General features: G+C 49.4%; 1 protein-coding gene and 1 long non-coding RNA gene across 2 annotated transcripts; one reads left to right on the top strand and one right to left on the bottom strand.

Annotated features, from left to right (window-relative positions):
• Window positions 1–2516: 2516 nt before the first annotated feature.
• On the bottom strand, window positions 2517–3257 carry LOC135367265 (uncharacterized). The gene is made up of 2 exons (XR_010414406.1): window positions 3143–3257; window positions 2517–2677 (listed from the first exon to the last, which is right to left on the bottom strand). It is a non-coding gene; the product is annotated as an uncharacterized LOC135367265 (long non-coding RNA).
• A 4579-nt stretch (window positions 3258–7836) lies between these two features.
• Window positions 7837–13230, top strand: LOC135381179 (uncharacterized). The gene has a single exon (XM_064612534.1). The coding sequence runs from the start codon at window positions 7837–7839 to the stop codon at window positions 13228–13230; it is 5394 nt and encodes a 1797-aa protein (XP_064468604.1).
• The last annotated feature ends 2017 nt before the right edge of the window (window positions 13231–15247 follow it).

Genomic DNA, 15247 nt, shown 5'->3' with positions numbered 1-15247 from the left:
CCCTGGGAGCAGCACTTCACCAGCGCTACGAGGATCTTGGCGGCCAGTAGCCTACTCGTCGCGGGCGTTAACCTACACTGAAAGGCGATATTCGCAAATTGAGAAGGAAGGGAATAACGTGCTTTGAGAGCTTTGAGAGCTTTAAGAACAAATTGAGAAGTTTTGGGAATAACGTATGCTTGTGAAAGGTTCCACGATTTTATCTACGGCTACCTCGTGACCGTGGAGACTGATCATAAACCGCTTATTGACATAGCGAGAAAAAAAAACTGTTGCAGCGATTTTTTATACGACTTATGAAATTAAAGGTTGAGCTGCAGTATGTCCTGGGAAACAGCTCGTTCTAGCTGATGCACTGTGACGATCACAGACTGCAATATTACACGGAGAGATTTTGAGGTTCACGCGGTAAAGACTATGGAAGCTATTGTGAGCAAGCCAACATTTGAAAAGCTTCGTTTGGCAACAACTCATGACAGTGTTCTGCAACGTGTTATTCGGTGCATAGAAGACAACGTGCCTGTAGAAGGTGAATTTAAGTCGTGTGTTTCGGAACTGTCGGTCGTAAAAGGCCTCCTGTTTAAAGGGTCTAAGGTCGTTATACCGCGTTCTCTTCGCAAGGAAATGCTGATGAAAGTGAACGCCGGCCACCTGGGGCTTCAAAAGTGTAAAGCAAGGGCCCGTCTGTTGATGTATTGGCCCCGTATGGGTGCTGACATTCAAGAACTCATTGCAAGACGTGAAACATGTAAACGGTTCGCTTATCGTCAACCAGCAGAACCTCTTCAAATGAGACCTCCGCCGGAACAACCTTGGTCGCGCATCGCAGTGGACTTATGTTTATTTGCTGGGCAACAGTACCTTGTGGCTTATGATGCTTGTTCAAACTATCCGGGCTCGAACACCTTCCTGATCCCACCACACAGAAGGTATGGAAGTATGTTTGCTCGACACGGAATTCCCGTGGAGGTGTGCTCTGACAAACGGACCACAATTTAACTGCAGACAATTCAAGGAATTCTCTGAGCGCTACGACTTTTTTACACACCACGTCGAGCCCACGTTTTCCCAGATCCAACGTGCTGGCAGAGAAAGGGGTGCAGGTCGTGAAACGACTGTTAATGAAGTCCAAGCAAGCTAACCAGGATTTTTGACTGGGCCTCCTCAATTAGAGACAGTCACCCCTGGAGGACGGACCGTCTCCGATGGAGCTTCTCATGGGCCGAAGAGGAAGATCACTGCTGCCAGATTCCAACGTCCAACGTGCAGCACCTGTGAGAAAACACGCCCAGAAACAGCAGGGCCAACCACTTCCCTCTTTGAACCAAGGATCAACAGTGATCATCCGTGACGAAAAACACTGGACGACCAAGGCCAGGGTAGAAGGAACTGCGGGACCAACTACGGGACCAACTGCGGGACCACTGCGGGAAGATGGCCAAGTCTTTCGTCGGAATCGGCAACACTTGCTACAGACAGACGATTCCAAGAGGACACAACATCTACAGGCACGAACATCCCCACAGCACCCTCGATCCTACGGACTTCGGCAGGAAGCCATCTTCAAGAACTGGAGAGACCCCATCCGAAGATCATGCCACAAAACCCGCGACAGCGGACAGCCCACCAAAGAGAGCGCCTTCAAGGCCATCCAGACCATCAAATACGCTACACTACGACCGAAACTTTATCCAACTATCCAGTTGGACTATCCAGCGTGACCCTTTCTTAGTGTTTTCTTTAATATTTGTGTTCATTTATCGCAGCGATTTTATCCATATCTTCTGACCACCTTTCGGTTGTCTCCTCATTAAAAGAGGGAGAATGTATCGGTGTCTGGTTCGGGTGTATAGGGTTTCCTATAAAGAGCGAATTATATTTATGCAACACTACTGCTACAAAATTTATTCCCGAGGAAATATAGCGACCGTGACTATTTTGATTAAATGCAGCACATGAGCTTTTTTTTCAGAACTATTCTTTTTTTCTCGGCTTCAACCAGGCTTCCTATAAAGAGTGAAATCATCTTCAGTGACAGAGCGACACAGAAAATTCGGCGACGTCATTAACTGATATGGTTAACGCCTTTAATGAATATTTGGGGGATATGTTTCATAGAAAGAAAAGAAAATGGGAAATGAAACGAAGAAAATATTAGGGGCTTTGTGAAGGAGTCATCTCTAGGGTACATTGCTTAATCCCGGTTTCAAAAAAGCCAGTTGACACTTAAACCGAGATTAGACTTCCCCTAAACTTGGTGTTAATCGTCAACCCTGTGTTCCCAAGGGCTCTACGTGAGTAGTAATGTATCAGCTCAACTAGCCGGCAAGTCACATCTTCGTCTGGACGCCATTAATTAGCAATTAGAGCTAATTGGGACCCCCCACATTAATCAGGACCCACCAGGGAGTCATTACACTAATTGGGGATCATCTAAGACACGTCCAGACGAAGATGTGAGTTGCCGGCTACTTGAGCTGATAAAAAATAAAAAAAATAGGTAGAAAAGATAGAAATAGAGTGGAGATAAACAATTTATTCGAAAATCAACGATGCCGCGGCGAAGAAACGGCTCCGGGGTGACCAGTGCTTGTTGACGTCGGGTAGTTGCAGAGATCGACGACAGGTGGCCACTTAGTTGCAAGGCATCACACCAGATGGCGCCACCATCATAGCTCTAGAGGAGAGAGACAGAGAACAAGATACTAGCGGCAGGTAAAAATGACAGCACTGCTAAACAAGTCTAGGCATGCGAGAGAAAAGGTCTAACCGCTACTGCTAAACAGAAAACAGTACACATCGGGGGAAAAAGGCTTACGGGGGGACGATCGCTTTGGCCTAACCACAACACTACGCAGCTAACACAAGGCGGGAACCACACATCGCTAAACATGCGAGAAAAGGCTTAACACGAGCGCGGTCACCGCTAAACACGGCAAACATACGAGAAAAGGAGCGCGCTTGGGCCTAACCTCAACACTACGCAGCTAACACAAGGCGGGAACCACACATCGCTAAACATGCGTCAACAGGCTTGGACACCGCAAAACAAGTCTAAACATGCGAGAAAAGGCTTAGCACGAGCGCGGTCACCGTTAAACACGGCAAACATACGAGAAAAGGAGCGCGTCAAATCACTCACCTTTTCCCCCGCGGCAACTTCCAGGCAGAAACTGAGCGAGCGCGGAGAACACACACGTCTGCTCTCTACGAGAGGCAGCCAGAAACTGAGCGAGCGCGCGGAGCGCACGTCCGTCTTCCGCGACGGTCCGAGAGAAACTGAGTGAGGCGACGCGCAGCGGCCGCTATGGATGCGCGCGCGCCCTCTGCTCCACCCGTCCGCGCATGCGCGCGCGCGCTGCTAGCTCCCTCTGCGCCGGCCGCGGGTGTTTTCGGTTTCGGCTCTCCGCTGCGCGCGCTCCTAGCGGCGACGGGTGGCTTTTCAGTTTCGCTTTCATTCTCCGTTCTTTGCGCGCGCGCGTTTATCTGTATACAGGCAGCGCGCACCGCGCTCGCGTCATCATTCTGACCGATACGTGGAAAACGCCATGTGTGGTTTATTCTCCTGCGTTTCTCGTCGTCGCAAGGAAAAGACAAAAAACGAAGAACTTCGCGAATTTATACGCGGCATCGTGGAGGAAGCCTTTCAAGTCCACCGTCTGGAATGGTTGCAAGCACGTCAAGAAATGTGTCAGGACAAGATGAAGACGCTCGACCGCATCTTAGCGGCGGACAGACTGGCGAAAAAGAAGTCCAACTTTAGCCTGGACAATCTGTATTGGGAACGCAGTTCCGATGTAGAGGACGACGACGAGGATGTGTAAATAAAAGCGATGCATTTCTCTTCGAGTCTCAGTCTCTTCTTTTTCTTCGTGCAACGTGTACGCACGTAACATGTCTTCCCCCGAACCTTTTCGTTTCCGTCATCCCTTTCGCTGTATCTTAAGCGGCCCCTCCATGTGCGGCAAATCTACTTTCGTTGCTAACGTGTTGAGGAACCTGAACGACGTGGTGGACAAGCCTCCGTCACAAATATTCTACGTGCAGAAATATGCTTCGCCGAGCATGCAGGACGAATTCGGGGACTCCGTAAAATTTACCAAGGAGCTACCGCGAGAGTGGGACACGTCGCGCGCTACGCTGATCGTCGTCGACGATCACATGACCGACGCCGGTTCCTTGAAGGAGGTGACCGATCTTTTCATTCGGGGTTCTCACCACGCCAACGCGTCGATCTTCTTACTCGTTCAAAACATCTTTTTCGACAGTAGCCATTTTAGAACAATATCCTACAACGCCAGTTACGTCGTCCTGTGGCGCACCGTGCGCAGCGTGCACCAGATGGAACATTTCGGCCAACAGCTATTTGGCAGAAAAAGATTGGAGTATTTTCTGGACGCATATAAACAAGCGATGTCGTCGCCCCACGCATATTTACTCGTGGATCTTCACAACTATACGCACGAGGATCACAGGTTGCGTAGCAATATCTTTCCCGGAGAACGTCAATATATCTACGCTCCGAAATGAATCTCCGCCCTCACCTCACTTTACTCAAAGTACTCTCCACTCTACCCCCTCCACGCCGCCGTGACGTCTTGAGACGTTCGTCCTCGTCCGACATGAAACACCTCTCCGAAATTTGCCTCAATGTATTGAACGGAAAGGTGGCTCTAGCTCCAGATACGTTCGCGCGTTTGAAGAAGCACAAACGCTTTTTACGACGGCTCGCCTACAAAAAGATTCACAAGAATCCGCAACGTTTGAAGCGCTATCTGTCTCAGCAGCGAGGACAGGGCGTTCTTTCGTCGGTGGTTCCTCTACTGCTTTCCGCCGTGTTGAACCTTTTCGCCAATGGCCAAGAGAATTGAAGTGACCACCTCCTCCTCCATCGGAAACATTCTTTCCTCGAAGGAGAGTGACGACGTCAAAGTGAAACTCATACTGCAAGCACTGTATCGCATACTCAAGCAGTGCGGATTTGACCCCTACGACAATAAAAACAAGGCGTCCGACGCTACAAATGACTTTGACTATTCGCTCCTCTCTCCAGAGGTGGACGAAGAGGAAGCGGAAAGGGTCATCTCGGAATTAAAGAAGGTTCTTTCCTGGGATCGCGAGGGTTGTGTCTCCGTGTCGGGCAAGCCCATCAGACACTCCTCCGTTTACGAACTCGTCAATTATTTGTTGCAACGTAAGACGGGAAAGAAACCTTCCTGGTTCCCCAAAGTCTCGAAACTATTGCGTCTGATTTCTCTACCCAAATCTCGCGAGCCTCAACAGCAGCAGCAGCAGCAGCAGCAGGCCTCCATTGCGTGGACGACTTATGGAGGGATATGAGAAACCAGAGGGTGGTTTGGGGGGGTGTGGAACGCTATAGAAAAGCGCATCACTTGAGCAAAAAGAAGGCTCTCGCCATTCTCAGAAAGCTGGATGCCTACACGCTCCACCATCCGGTCAGAAGAAAGTTTAATAGGAGACGCATCATCGCGCTCAAGATCAACGACGTCTGGCAAATGGACCTCGCCGATTTTTCAAAATACAAGAGATTCAACGGTGGCTACCGCTACATTCTCGTGGCAATCGATTCCCTCTCCCGCTTTCTGCGCACCCTCCCGCTAAAGACGAAGCGCCCCGCCGAAATGAAAAGGGCCATGATAAGACTTTTTTGGGGAGGTAACGTACCTACACGCATCTTTTGCGACAGAGGCGGGGAATTCTACAACAAGACCGTCAAGGAGTATCTCTCACGAAAGAAGGTACACATGTATTCTACCTTCTCTCCAGTAATCAAAGCATCGCAGGCAGAGCGCGTCATACGCACTTTACGTGACAGAATATTCCGTTATTTTAGAGTAACGGGAAAATACCACTTCGTTTCTGCGCTTCCCAAGATCGTGCGCGACTACAACACCACCAAACACAGGACTTTGGGCATCAGCCCGTCCGAAGTCACGCCCGAAAACGAATTGGAGCTGTTCAATAAGATAAATGGGAAGCCCGTCGTACCCTCCGTGAAAAAGAAGCTCAAACTGGGGGATATAGTGAGGGTCCTACTACACAGAAAAGGTTTTCATAAGAGCTCGGAAGGGAGTTGGTCGCCTCAGATTTTCACCGTCTCCCGCCTGAGAGACACCTCTCCTCCCGTCGTACACCTGGAAGATTACCAGGGTAAGGAAGTGGACGGATCTTTCTACCCGGAGGAGGTACTCGTCGTAACCCGAGACGCCAATCAGCCTTGGCCAGTAACGAAAGTGCTGAGAAGCGACGTGGTCAAGATTGGGAAATGATGTCAGACATCTACGTCCACCTGCTCTCGAATGCCAGCATGGATAAGTTTCCCTCGAATAAACTCAACGCCTTCACGGTAGCTTTCGATAGTCCGCTTCAGCTCTCGAATCGCTATAAAGTCGGTCTGATGGATCTCAGCATAAGTAACGATTTTTTAAATATCGGCTACGAAAGGCAAGATGCAAAAATCGAGGTTTCTTTCGAGGACACGGTGGAAGCCGGCAGAACTTTTCGTGTCACCTCGGATCTCGAGAGGGATTTGGGAAAAGCCCTTTCGGAATTCAACGTTTCTTTCGCGTACAATAAATCGCGATACGACTTCGTCTTACCCGTGGACGTGAAAGCCGTGGAATTGGACCCTCGGCTCGCGCAAGCGCTCGACGCCTCGCTAGCGTCCCGCGAAGCAGGTCGTGCGGTGAAACCCCCCAAATTGAGCGAACGCGAAGCCACCTCCATCTTATTGGAGCACGCCGCACCCGTCGCTTTCGGCGACGTCACTCTGAATTCGGAAACCACGTCCCTACGGAACACACTCAACAAGTATTTCCAGACGCACGAGCTGGACGCCTCGCTAGAATTCGCGGATAACGTGTACTCTCTGAAAACACCGAAAGGGTTGCACGTGCCGGAACCCTTTGTCAAGCTGCTACATCTCACACCCGTCGAGGGACACGAAGAAACGCTACGCGTCTCTCTCCCCGTAGCGCGCCAATTTTCTTTCACGATCAAGACGAAAATTCCTCGATCTTTGCAAGTACATGTGCCTCCCGGCTATTATGCGACGCCGCAAGCACTTCTAAATGCGATTAATCAGCGCGTAGGCGAACGCGCGCGCTTCAGCTTCGACGGAACCGAACAGAAATGTAAAATTCGGCTTTCCGAGGGCACCTCCACCCTAAGACTTTCCGAGTACCTGGCCGTGCTTTTGGGCTTCGAATCGCGTACCGTGTTCACGGGGGATGAGGATGCCACGAGCTCCGTCGAGGTACTCCTGGAACCCCCGTTTCACAACATAATCGTGTACACGGACATCGTGGAACCCACGTACGTGGGGAGCGGGAAAAAACCGATATTAAAAATACTACCCTTTTATTACGAGAAAGACAAGCACGTCGTCACCTACACGTTAGATAACATCCAGTATTTTAACCTGTCTCAATTCGAAATTCCCTCAGTGACGATCGTTCTCGCGGACGAAACGGGAAGACGTTTGCCGCGGTCCAAAGGCAGAACCAATCTAACGTTGCATTTCAAATATGTACTGTTGTTGCAGAACTCTCAGAGGGCAGCACAAGAACGGGGTTTTTCTTCTTCTTTGGGAAAACGTTTTAATGTAAGACACATTGTCATCGTGAATAAAGGTATGAGGTATGTTCGGAAAAGGAACGTGATATGACGAGGAGGCTTGGGGCTCTGGGAAAGACATCGCTGCGACAAAGCCAGGACATAAAATTTTGGTGCCGAAACCCGGGAACGTTTCACGAACGGAGTCTTTGTCTGTAGTGATCTACTGGTTGTTGGATAAACAGAGCCCTACGATCGACTATGGAACGTCTCAAGGTGAAGAGGACGTCGCGAAGGAGACAAGCTACGAGGCTTGTGGGAGAAGCCAAGACTGCACTGAGCAGCACTCCTAATGATCGGAAGACCGTCGAAAGCTTGTTGGAACGTCTACGCGTGAACCTTGAAGAGCTGAAAGAGATCAATTCCGAGTTTGAAGGTCATCTCAAGGACGATGAATTAGAGGTGGAATATGAAATGGCTCTGGAATACGAAGAAAACTCTATAAAGGAAATGTCTAACCTACGTGTCGCCTTGCAAGAGCTCACCTCAGTGTCGACGCCTGCCACTCAGGTGGCCGCTCCAACGAATGTGGCACTACTTGGGACTCAGTCTGCCGCTCACACGCCGTCGCTTCAGGGCAATCACGCTGGGACCCGTCTGCCAAAACTTCAACTGATGCGTTTCCGAGGTGACCTATCGGAGTGGCTTCCCTTTTGGGAACAATTCAAAGGAACCGTACATAACAACAGTAACCTTTCACAACCAGAGAAGTTCTTCTACTTAAGGTCACTGTTGGATGGAGCAGCTGCAGCCGCCATATCAGGTCTACAAGCTTCGGAGGTGTGCTACAACGATGCCATTGAGATCTTGATGGAAAGATTTGGAGACAAGCGTCGCATTGAAAGGCAGTACCTGACCAAACTGAGGACATTGCCTCCAATTAAAACTCACAAAGATTTTCGAGGGCTTAGGAAGCTATATGATCAAGTTCAAGCAAACGTGCGAGGTCTCAAAGCACTGGGTGTGGAAAGCAGCTCCTTTGCAGCAATGCTGACAGATACTATCCTTTCAGCGTTGCCTACTGAAATGGCCATGGAATATTATCGTACTGAGAAGAGAGGCCAGCAGCTTGGCACAGCAAGTTTGGAAGGCAATGGAGACGAGACCAATGCCGGAGTGAGTACCGCTGGAAGAGAGATTGTTGGAACTACGGAGTTAGATCGAATTCTAAAGTTTCTCCTAATTGAAATCGAAAGCTTTGAGCACCTCAAGTTCAATGGATGTGCCTATGACGACAACGAGATGAGAGGACATCAGAGGCAAGGTGATCGACAGAATTCAAACAATGGTGGATTCAAGACACGACCGGCAGCGTCAGTTCTCCACACCACTGCTCGGGAAATGACCAACGATTGCATATTTTGCAACACCTCGCGACACATAACGGAGCTGTGCGACGCAGACATCCCGCTGGCAGAGAAGAAAACTACTCTTGCAGCTCAAAAGCGATGCTTCCGTTGTACGAAACATGGACATCATGCAAGAATGTGTAGGAAGAAAATAACCTGCTCTGCATGCGGAGGAAGGCACGTAAGGACGATGTGCGATCCTTTGTGGAAACCAAGTGAACAGACAAAAGTGAAAGAAGTCGTCAGTACTAGCATGCACACGAGTGGGACTGGCGAAGATGTGAAGACAGGTACTGTCGTCTTACTTCAAACGTTCAGGGCATGGGCCGTAGCTGAAGGTCGCAGTCTATATCTCAGGGGAGTCATTGACGGCGGTAGTCAACGAACCTTCGTGCGCCAAGATATTGCCAGAGAACTGAATCTTCCTTCTGCCGGAGAAATAGACGTCACGATAAATACTTTCGGGAACAGGACTTCCAGAAGTGAGAAGCAGCGTCGGCGTTTGGTCAAACTGTGCTTACGCAGTCAATACGGAGGGGAAGTACATGTCTTTGAAGCAATCGAGGTACCATTCATTTGTGAAGATCTTGTGACATGCCCAGTGGATAACGAGGACGTGCGTACTTTTCTTCTAAGTGAAGAGAAACTAGCCGATGAGTGTCGCTTCTCAGGGGTACGGACAGAAGATGGAATTGGCGTGCTTTTAGGCTCTGATCAAATGTGGAAGATCATGACGAGGCAGGTGCGGCAAAGCAATGTCCAGAATAATCTTGTTGCCATCAACACTGCTCTGGGTTGGACTTTTCAAGGACCGGTATCAGTTAGATCTTCACTCAAGAACAAAGACAGCACTCTAGTTTGTGTGCTTCGCACTGATGCCACTCACGAGGCGTCATTACAGATGTTCTGGGAAATTGAGCATCTGGGTATTACGGACGGAAATAGTAATGATGAAGGCGACGACAAAGTTCTTTGTCAATTTAAGGAAACCGTACAGAAGGTTGGCGGAAGATATGCCGTCACTCTACCTTGGAAGAACGATTTCGTCCTTAACGATAATTTGGAAGTAGCCGAGAGTCGGCTCAACGGACTCCTAAAAAAGCTAAAGAAAAATGGTTTGATGGCAGAGTACGACGCTGCGATGAGGAAGTACGCAAGTGACGGACATGCGGAGAAGGTACTCGTCGAGTCAGAGAACGGGAAACAACCTCAGCAAGTCTATTACATGCCGCATCAAGCTGTGGTCAAACAGGAATCAGAAACCACAAAGCTTCGTGTTGTCTTCGATGGATCCTCGCATGCACCTACCGTAGCTTCACTGAACGATTGCCTGGAAAAAGGACCCAGTCTGAATACGGATCTTCTGCCGGTCTTGATACGTTTCCGAATGTACCGTATCGGTCTGGCAGCAGACATTGAGAAAGCCTTTCTTCAGGTTGAGGTCCAAGAAAGGGACAGGGACGCTTTGAGATTTCTGTGGTGTCAAGATGGTCCTACGGAAGATATTTCTCAGAATCCGGTGGAAGTATGGAGAATGAAACGTGTACCCTTCGGAACGACAGCGAGCCCCTTTCTTTTGGCGGCCACACTGAGACATCACCTAGACAACGTCAAAGGGCATTTCCAACGGACGGCACGGCACATTGTCAATAGTTTCTACGTGGACGACCTATTGACGGGTTCATCAACGGTGGATGGAGCAATAACGATATACAACGACGCTTCATCTATCCTTCAGGAAGCTGGTATGAATTTACGAAAATGGATTTCAAACGCAGAAGAGGTACGAAAACAGTTTGGTGAGCAAGACACCAACAGTAGACAAGAGAGGACCCTGAGTTGCAGGGAGGATCGGAAAGTTCTCGGTATACTGTGGGACACGTACGGTGATACTCTCAAGGTATCAGGCAAACGCATGCTAGAGGATGGCGTAGCGCTCATTAGCAGTAAACGCGGAATTCTGAGCGCAGCAGCGAAGCTGTTTGACCCTCTGGGCATGCTCTCTCCGTTCAGCATTCGAATCAAAATGCTGTTTCAACGTTTGTGGGAGGAGAAGCTTGATTGGGACACGCCTTTGACCGGAAATATACAAGAGCTGTGGCATACCTGGTGGTCGGAGCTGCCAAAGTTGGACAACATCGCACTAAATAGGTGTCTCGTTCCAGACGGAAATTACAACTTCAAGTATGAGCTTCACATCTTCAGCGACGCTAGTCCTTATGCATACGGAGCCTGTTTGTATTTAAGAGCCATTGCAAATGGAAGAACAGCGAAGGTCGGGTTTGTGTTTGCAAAGGCTCGGGTGGCGCCTTTGAAGGCCCTAACTTTACCACGACTAGAGCTTATGGGCGCCCTGTTGGGAGTGAGGCTATCAAAGAAAATAACTGAAGCTTTGACGCGACTGAAAGAAGTGACCTGCGTATACTGGACAGATTCGTCAATCACCCTTTGTTGGGTACGAGGTTCTCCGTTACGTTGGAAACAATTTGTAAGAAATAGAGTTATTGAGATCCAGGAAAAAAGCGACGTATCAGCTTGGCGATTTTGTCCTGGGAAAGAAAACCCAGCTGACCTATTGACCAGGGGGGAGTCACTTGAAACGCTTGAGAAGTGTGACATATGGTGGAACGGACCAAAGTGGCTCGAACGGGACGAAGACGAATGGCCTGCTCAAACGGTGCTTCCGGAAATAAAGGACCTTACTGATCAAGAGGATGTGCACAATGACGCCACTACGTTGCAAAGTTCTGTCAATATAGGAGTTCCCGCTGTACTGGACCTCGACCGATTCAGCAGTTTGCGTAGAGCTCTCAAAGTGACAGCGTGGATCAAACGGTTCGTCGACAATAGCCGACCAGGTAACCCACGGGTCTTTGGGGCACTCTCAACAGAAGACATTAGTTGGGCAGAGAACTATTGGATGAAACGAGCTCAAGAGGAAAGGTATGGACTCGAGAAGCAAACCCTGAGTCTGGGAAAGGCGTTAGAGAAGAACTCGGCTGTAGTGAAGCTAGCACCTTTTCTTGACAACGAAGGAATCATGCGGATCTCCGGACGTCTTCATTTCTTGGAAATCTCAGGAACAGTAAAGCACCCGATTCTGCTTCCACCCGACCATCGATTTACGGTACTGACTGTGGAATCAGTGCACCTGAGGGTTCTGCACGGAGGAGTGCAAGATACCCTAACTGAACTTCGGGAGCGATTTTGGATTCCAAAAGGACGACAGATTGTGAAAAAAGTAATCTTTCACTGCAGGGGTTGTACCAGGTACCGCGCCAAAGCAGCGACAGCAAGAATGGCTCCATTACCACAGGATCGAGTAGAAGCCGGTACGCCATTTGAAGTCGTCGGGATTGATTTTGCCGGTCCTGTTTTCTTCAAAGGAGCAGTACGCGACGAAAAGTCCTACATTTTGCTCATCACATGTGCGACAACTCGAGCCATTCATTTAGAGCTCGTATCTAAAATGTCCACAGAATGCTTCCTGCTAGCCTTCTCCAGGTTCATTGCTCGGCGAGGCATACCTAAAGTGATATACACTGACAATGCACTAACCTTCAAGAAGGCGTCGAAAGACATAAATATTTTCTGCGACACTTTGCAAAGACAGCGTTTTCACGACTATTGTACAGAGAAAATGATAACATGGAAGTTTATCATGACATATGCTCCATGGTGGGGAGGGTTCTGGGAACGTTTGGTAAAAACAGTGAAAGGGACCCTCCGGAAGACACTGGGCCGTAACAGATGTGGGTTTGAAGAACTGACTACAATCTTACAGCAAGTTGAAGCAGTTGTAAATTCAAGGCCACTTACCTATCTTGGTGACTGCCCAGAAGACCTTTCCCCTCTAACTCCCGCACATTTCCTGACGGGAAAGAGACTCACGTGTTTGCCAATGGCTCCTATACCAACGCCGCGATCAACGAGTGCACAAGTTAAAGCTAACTGGATAAAGCACGAGAGAGCTATTGACAGCTTCTGGAAGAGGTGGCTGAAAGAGTACTTGCTACAACTTCGTTCAGCTCATAGTTGGAGTGTACATAAGTCTTTGCCAGTGAAGGAGGGCGATGTGGTGTTGATCAGCGAAGAAAAGGTTCCTCGACACATGTGGAAGATGGGAAGAGTTGCTACTGTGTTTTGGGGGCGGGACAAGGTGGTGCGGGCCTGCGCAGTGAAGCTGCCAGACAAAACAGTACTGCGACGACCGGTGCAGCTTCTGTATCCTCTCGAAATGGTGTAAGGGTCTCATTGTGCTTTTTCGGGGGGGGGAGTATGTTGCAGAACTCTCAGAGGGCAGCACAAGAACGGGGTTTTTCTTCTTCTTTGGGAAAACGTTTTAATGTAAGACACATTGTCATCGTGAATAAAGGTATGAGGTATGTTCGGAAAAGGAACGTGATATGACGAGGAGGCTTGGGGCTCTGGGAAAGACATCGCTGCGACAAAGCCAGGACAACTGTAATTCACCCAAAATAATCCCCGTGTACACGGGACCCCTTTTCCAACGAGGGGGCGGTGTGTTGAGCAACATATCCAAGTTTATCGTTCCCATCTGGCAGCAAATAAAACCGATCGCCAAGAGAACGTTGAAGCGCTTGGCGCGGAATGTGGCCGATGGCGAAGGAATATCGCGCGCAGTAAAAAAGACGGCCATAGCAACGGGGAGAGACGTGCTGGATTCCATGGAGGGCTCTGGAAACAACAATGGGAAGAAACGCCGCAAACGACAACAAAAGGCGCCGACACACGATGCACCTGCAGATATCTTTGGTACGCCGTGAAGGTCACACATCCGCTGCGCGCGCTCCGTCATGACGTCAACGAAAGGAAAAATACAGACGCCGATCTGTCTAACGAGTGATGTGATGATATTCGAACCCCCTTCCATTCAATACGGCGTGGAAGATACTTCGTACCAACTTTTTTATCCGGTCAACGGAGTAAATAATTCCGTGATCGAGTTTTGTATTCAAAATTTGCAAAGGGCACACTTGGATCTCTACGGCAGTTTCGTGTCTTTGACCGTGCGCATTGTTCGCGACGACGGGGAAGAAATGGACGAGAAAGATGTCGTTTTCCCAATAAACCACCTGTTGAGCGGCATGTTTAAGACGGTCACCGTTTATGCGAACAACAAACTCGTCAGTTCCAACGAGTTGTACGCCTACAGGAGTATTTTGGACGTCGTGCTTCATTCCACGCCCGCGGCTCAAGAAACAGTGCACGCGGCTGGACTTTATGTCGAGGACGACGAACATTTAAAGGACGATTACGACGTCTCGTCTCGCGGTCCGAAACAACGTTACGAAGCGACGAAGGGTGGAAAATACTTTAACCTGGTCGGTCAGATCAATACCGACCTGTTTCAACAGCCGCGCCTGATGGTACCTGCCGTCGAAATTCGCGTCGTTTTCCTATTAAACAACGACGAATTTAAACTCGTATCGGTCCCCAAAGACAAGAAAACGTACAATTACGAGGTGGACATTAAAGAAATGACGTTACACTTGAAAAAGGTGACGCTGGCACCTTCCCTGTTTTTGGAATACGAGCGGCGGCTTCAGACCACGCCGGCCATCTACGTGTTACGCGGATTGGAAACCAAGGTGCGGAGCTTGAGTGCCGGGAGCTTGGACGCTCACTTTGAAAACGTTTACCCCGAAAGGGTACCTTCCAAATTATGCGTCGCCCTGCTCGCCACGTCCGACTTTCTCGGCGACATCCAATCGAACCCCTACAAATTCCGTCATTACGACCTGTCTCATTCGATGCTCTCCGTGGACGGCCAGCAAGTGCGAGCCGAGTACGACTTTCAGAACGACCTCGTCAAAATTCCCTACTTTAACTTCTTGCAAGAACTGGGAGAGAAACATTTCAAGTATAGCTACGAGCGATTTAAAACGAACGGGTTCCTTCTCTACTTCAACTTGGACGTGGACAAGTGTTCTTCTCCTTCGCATTTGAACGAGTGGCGAAAAGGAAACGTTCGCCTGCAATTACGCTTCGCTAAAGCCCTTCCACACGCGGTCACCGTCCTCTTGATTTCCGAGTGTCCCAAGCTCATGTGCGTCGACAAGGACCGTACGGTCACCTTCCCATAAGAAAAGATGTACGAGAGCGACATCTTGGAACTCGTGTCCCTGAACCCCCTCGCTTCCTCCATGCTGAGAGGCATTTGCGCTTCCAACGAAGCCTTCGTTTTACGCAAGCCCGGTTATTTAATCATCAATACGGAAGAGCGAAGAAGGCGCGGGCAG

Source organism: Ornithodoros turicata, chromosome 1 (genome assembly GCF_037126465.1).
Source record: "Ornithodoros turicata isolate Travis chromosome 1, ASM3712646v1, whole genome shotgun sequence".
Classification (NCBI taxonomy): domain Eukaryota; kingdom Metazoa; phylum Arthropoda; class Arachnida; order Ixodida; family Argasidae; genus Ornithodoros; species Ornithodoros turicata.
Note: the sequence above shows the minus strand (reverse complement) of the source record. Positions and strands in the feature narration are given on the sequence as shown.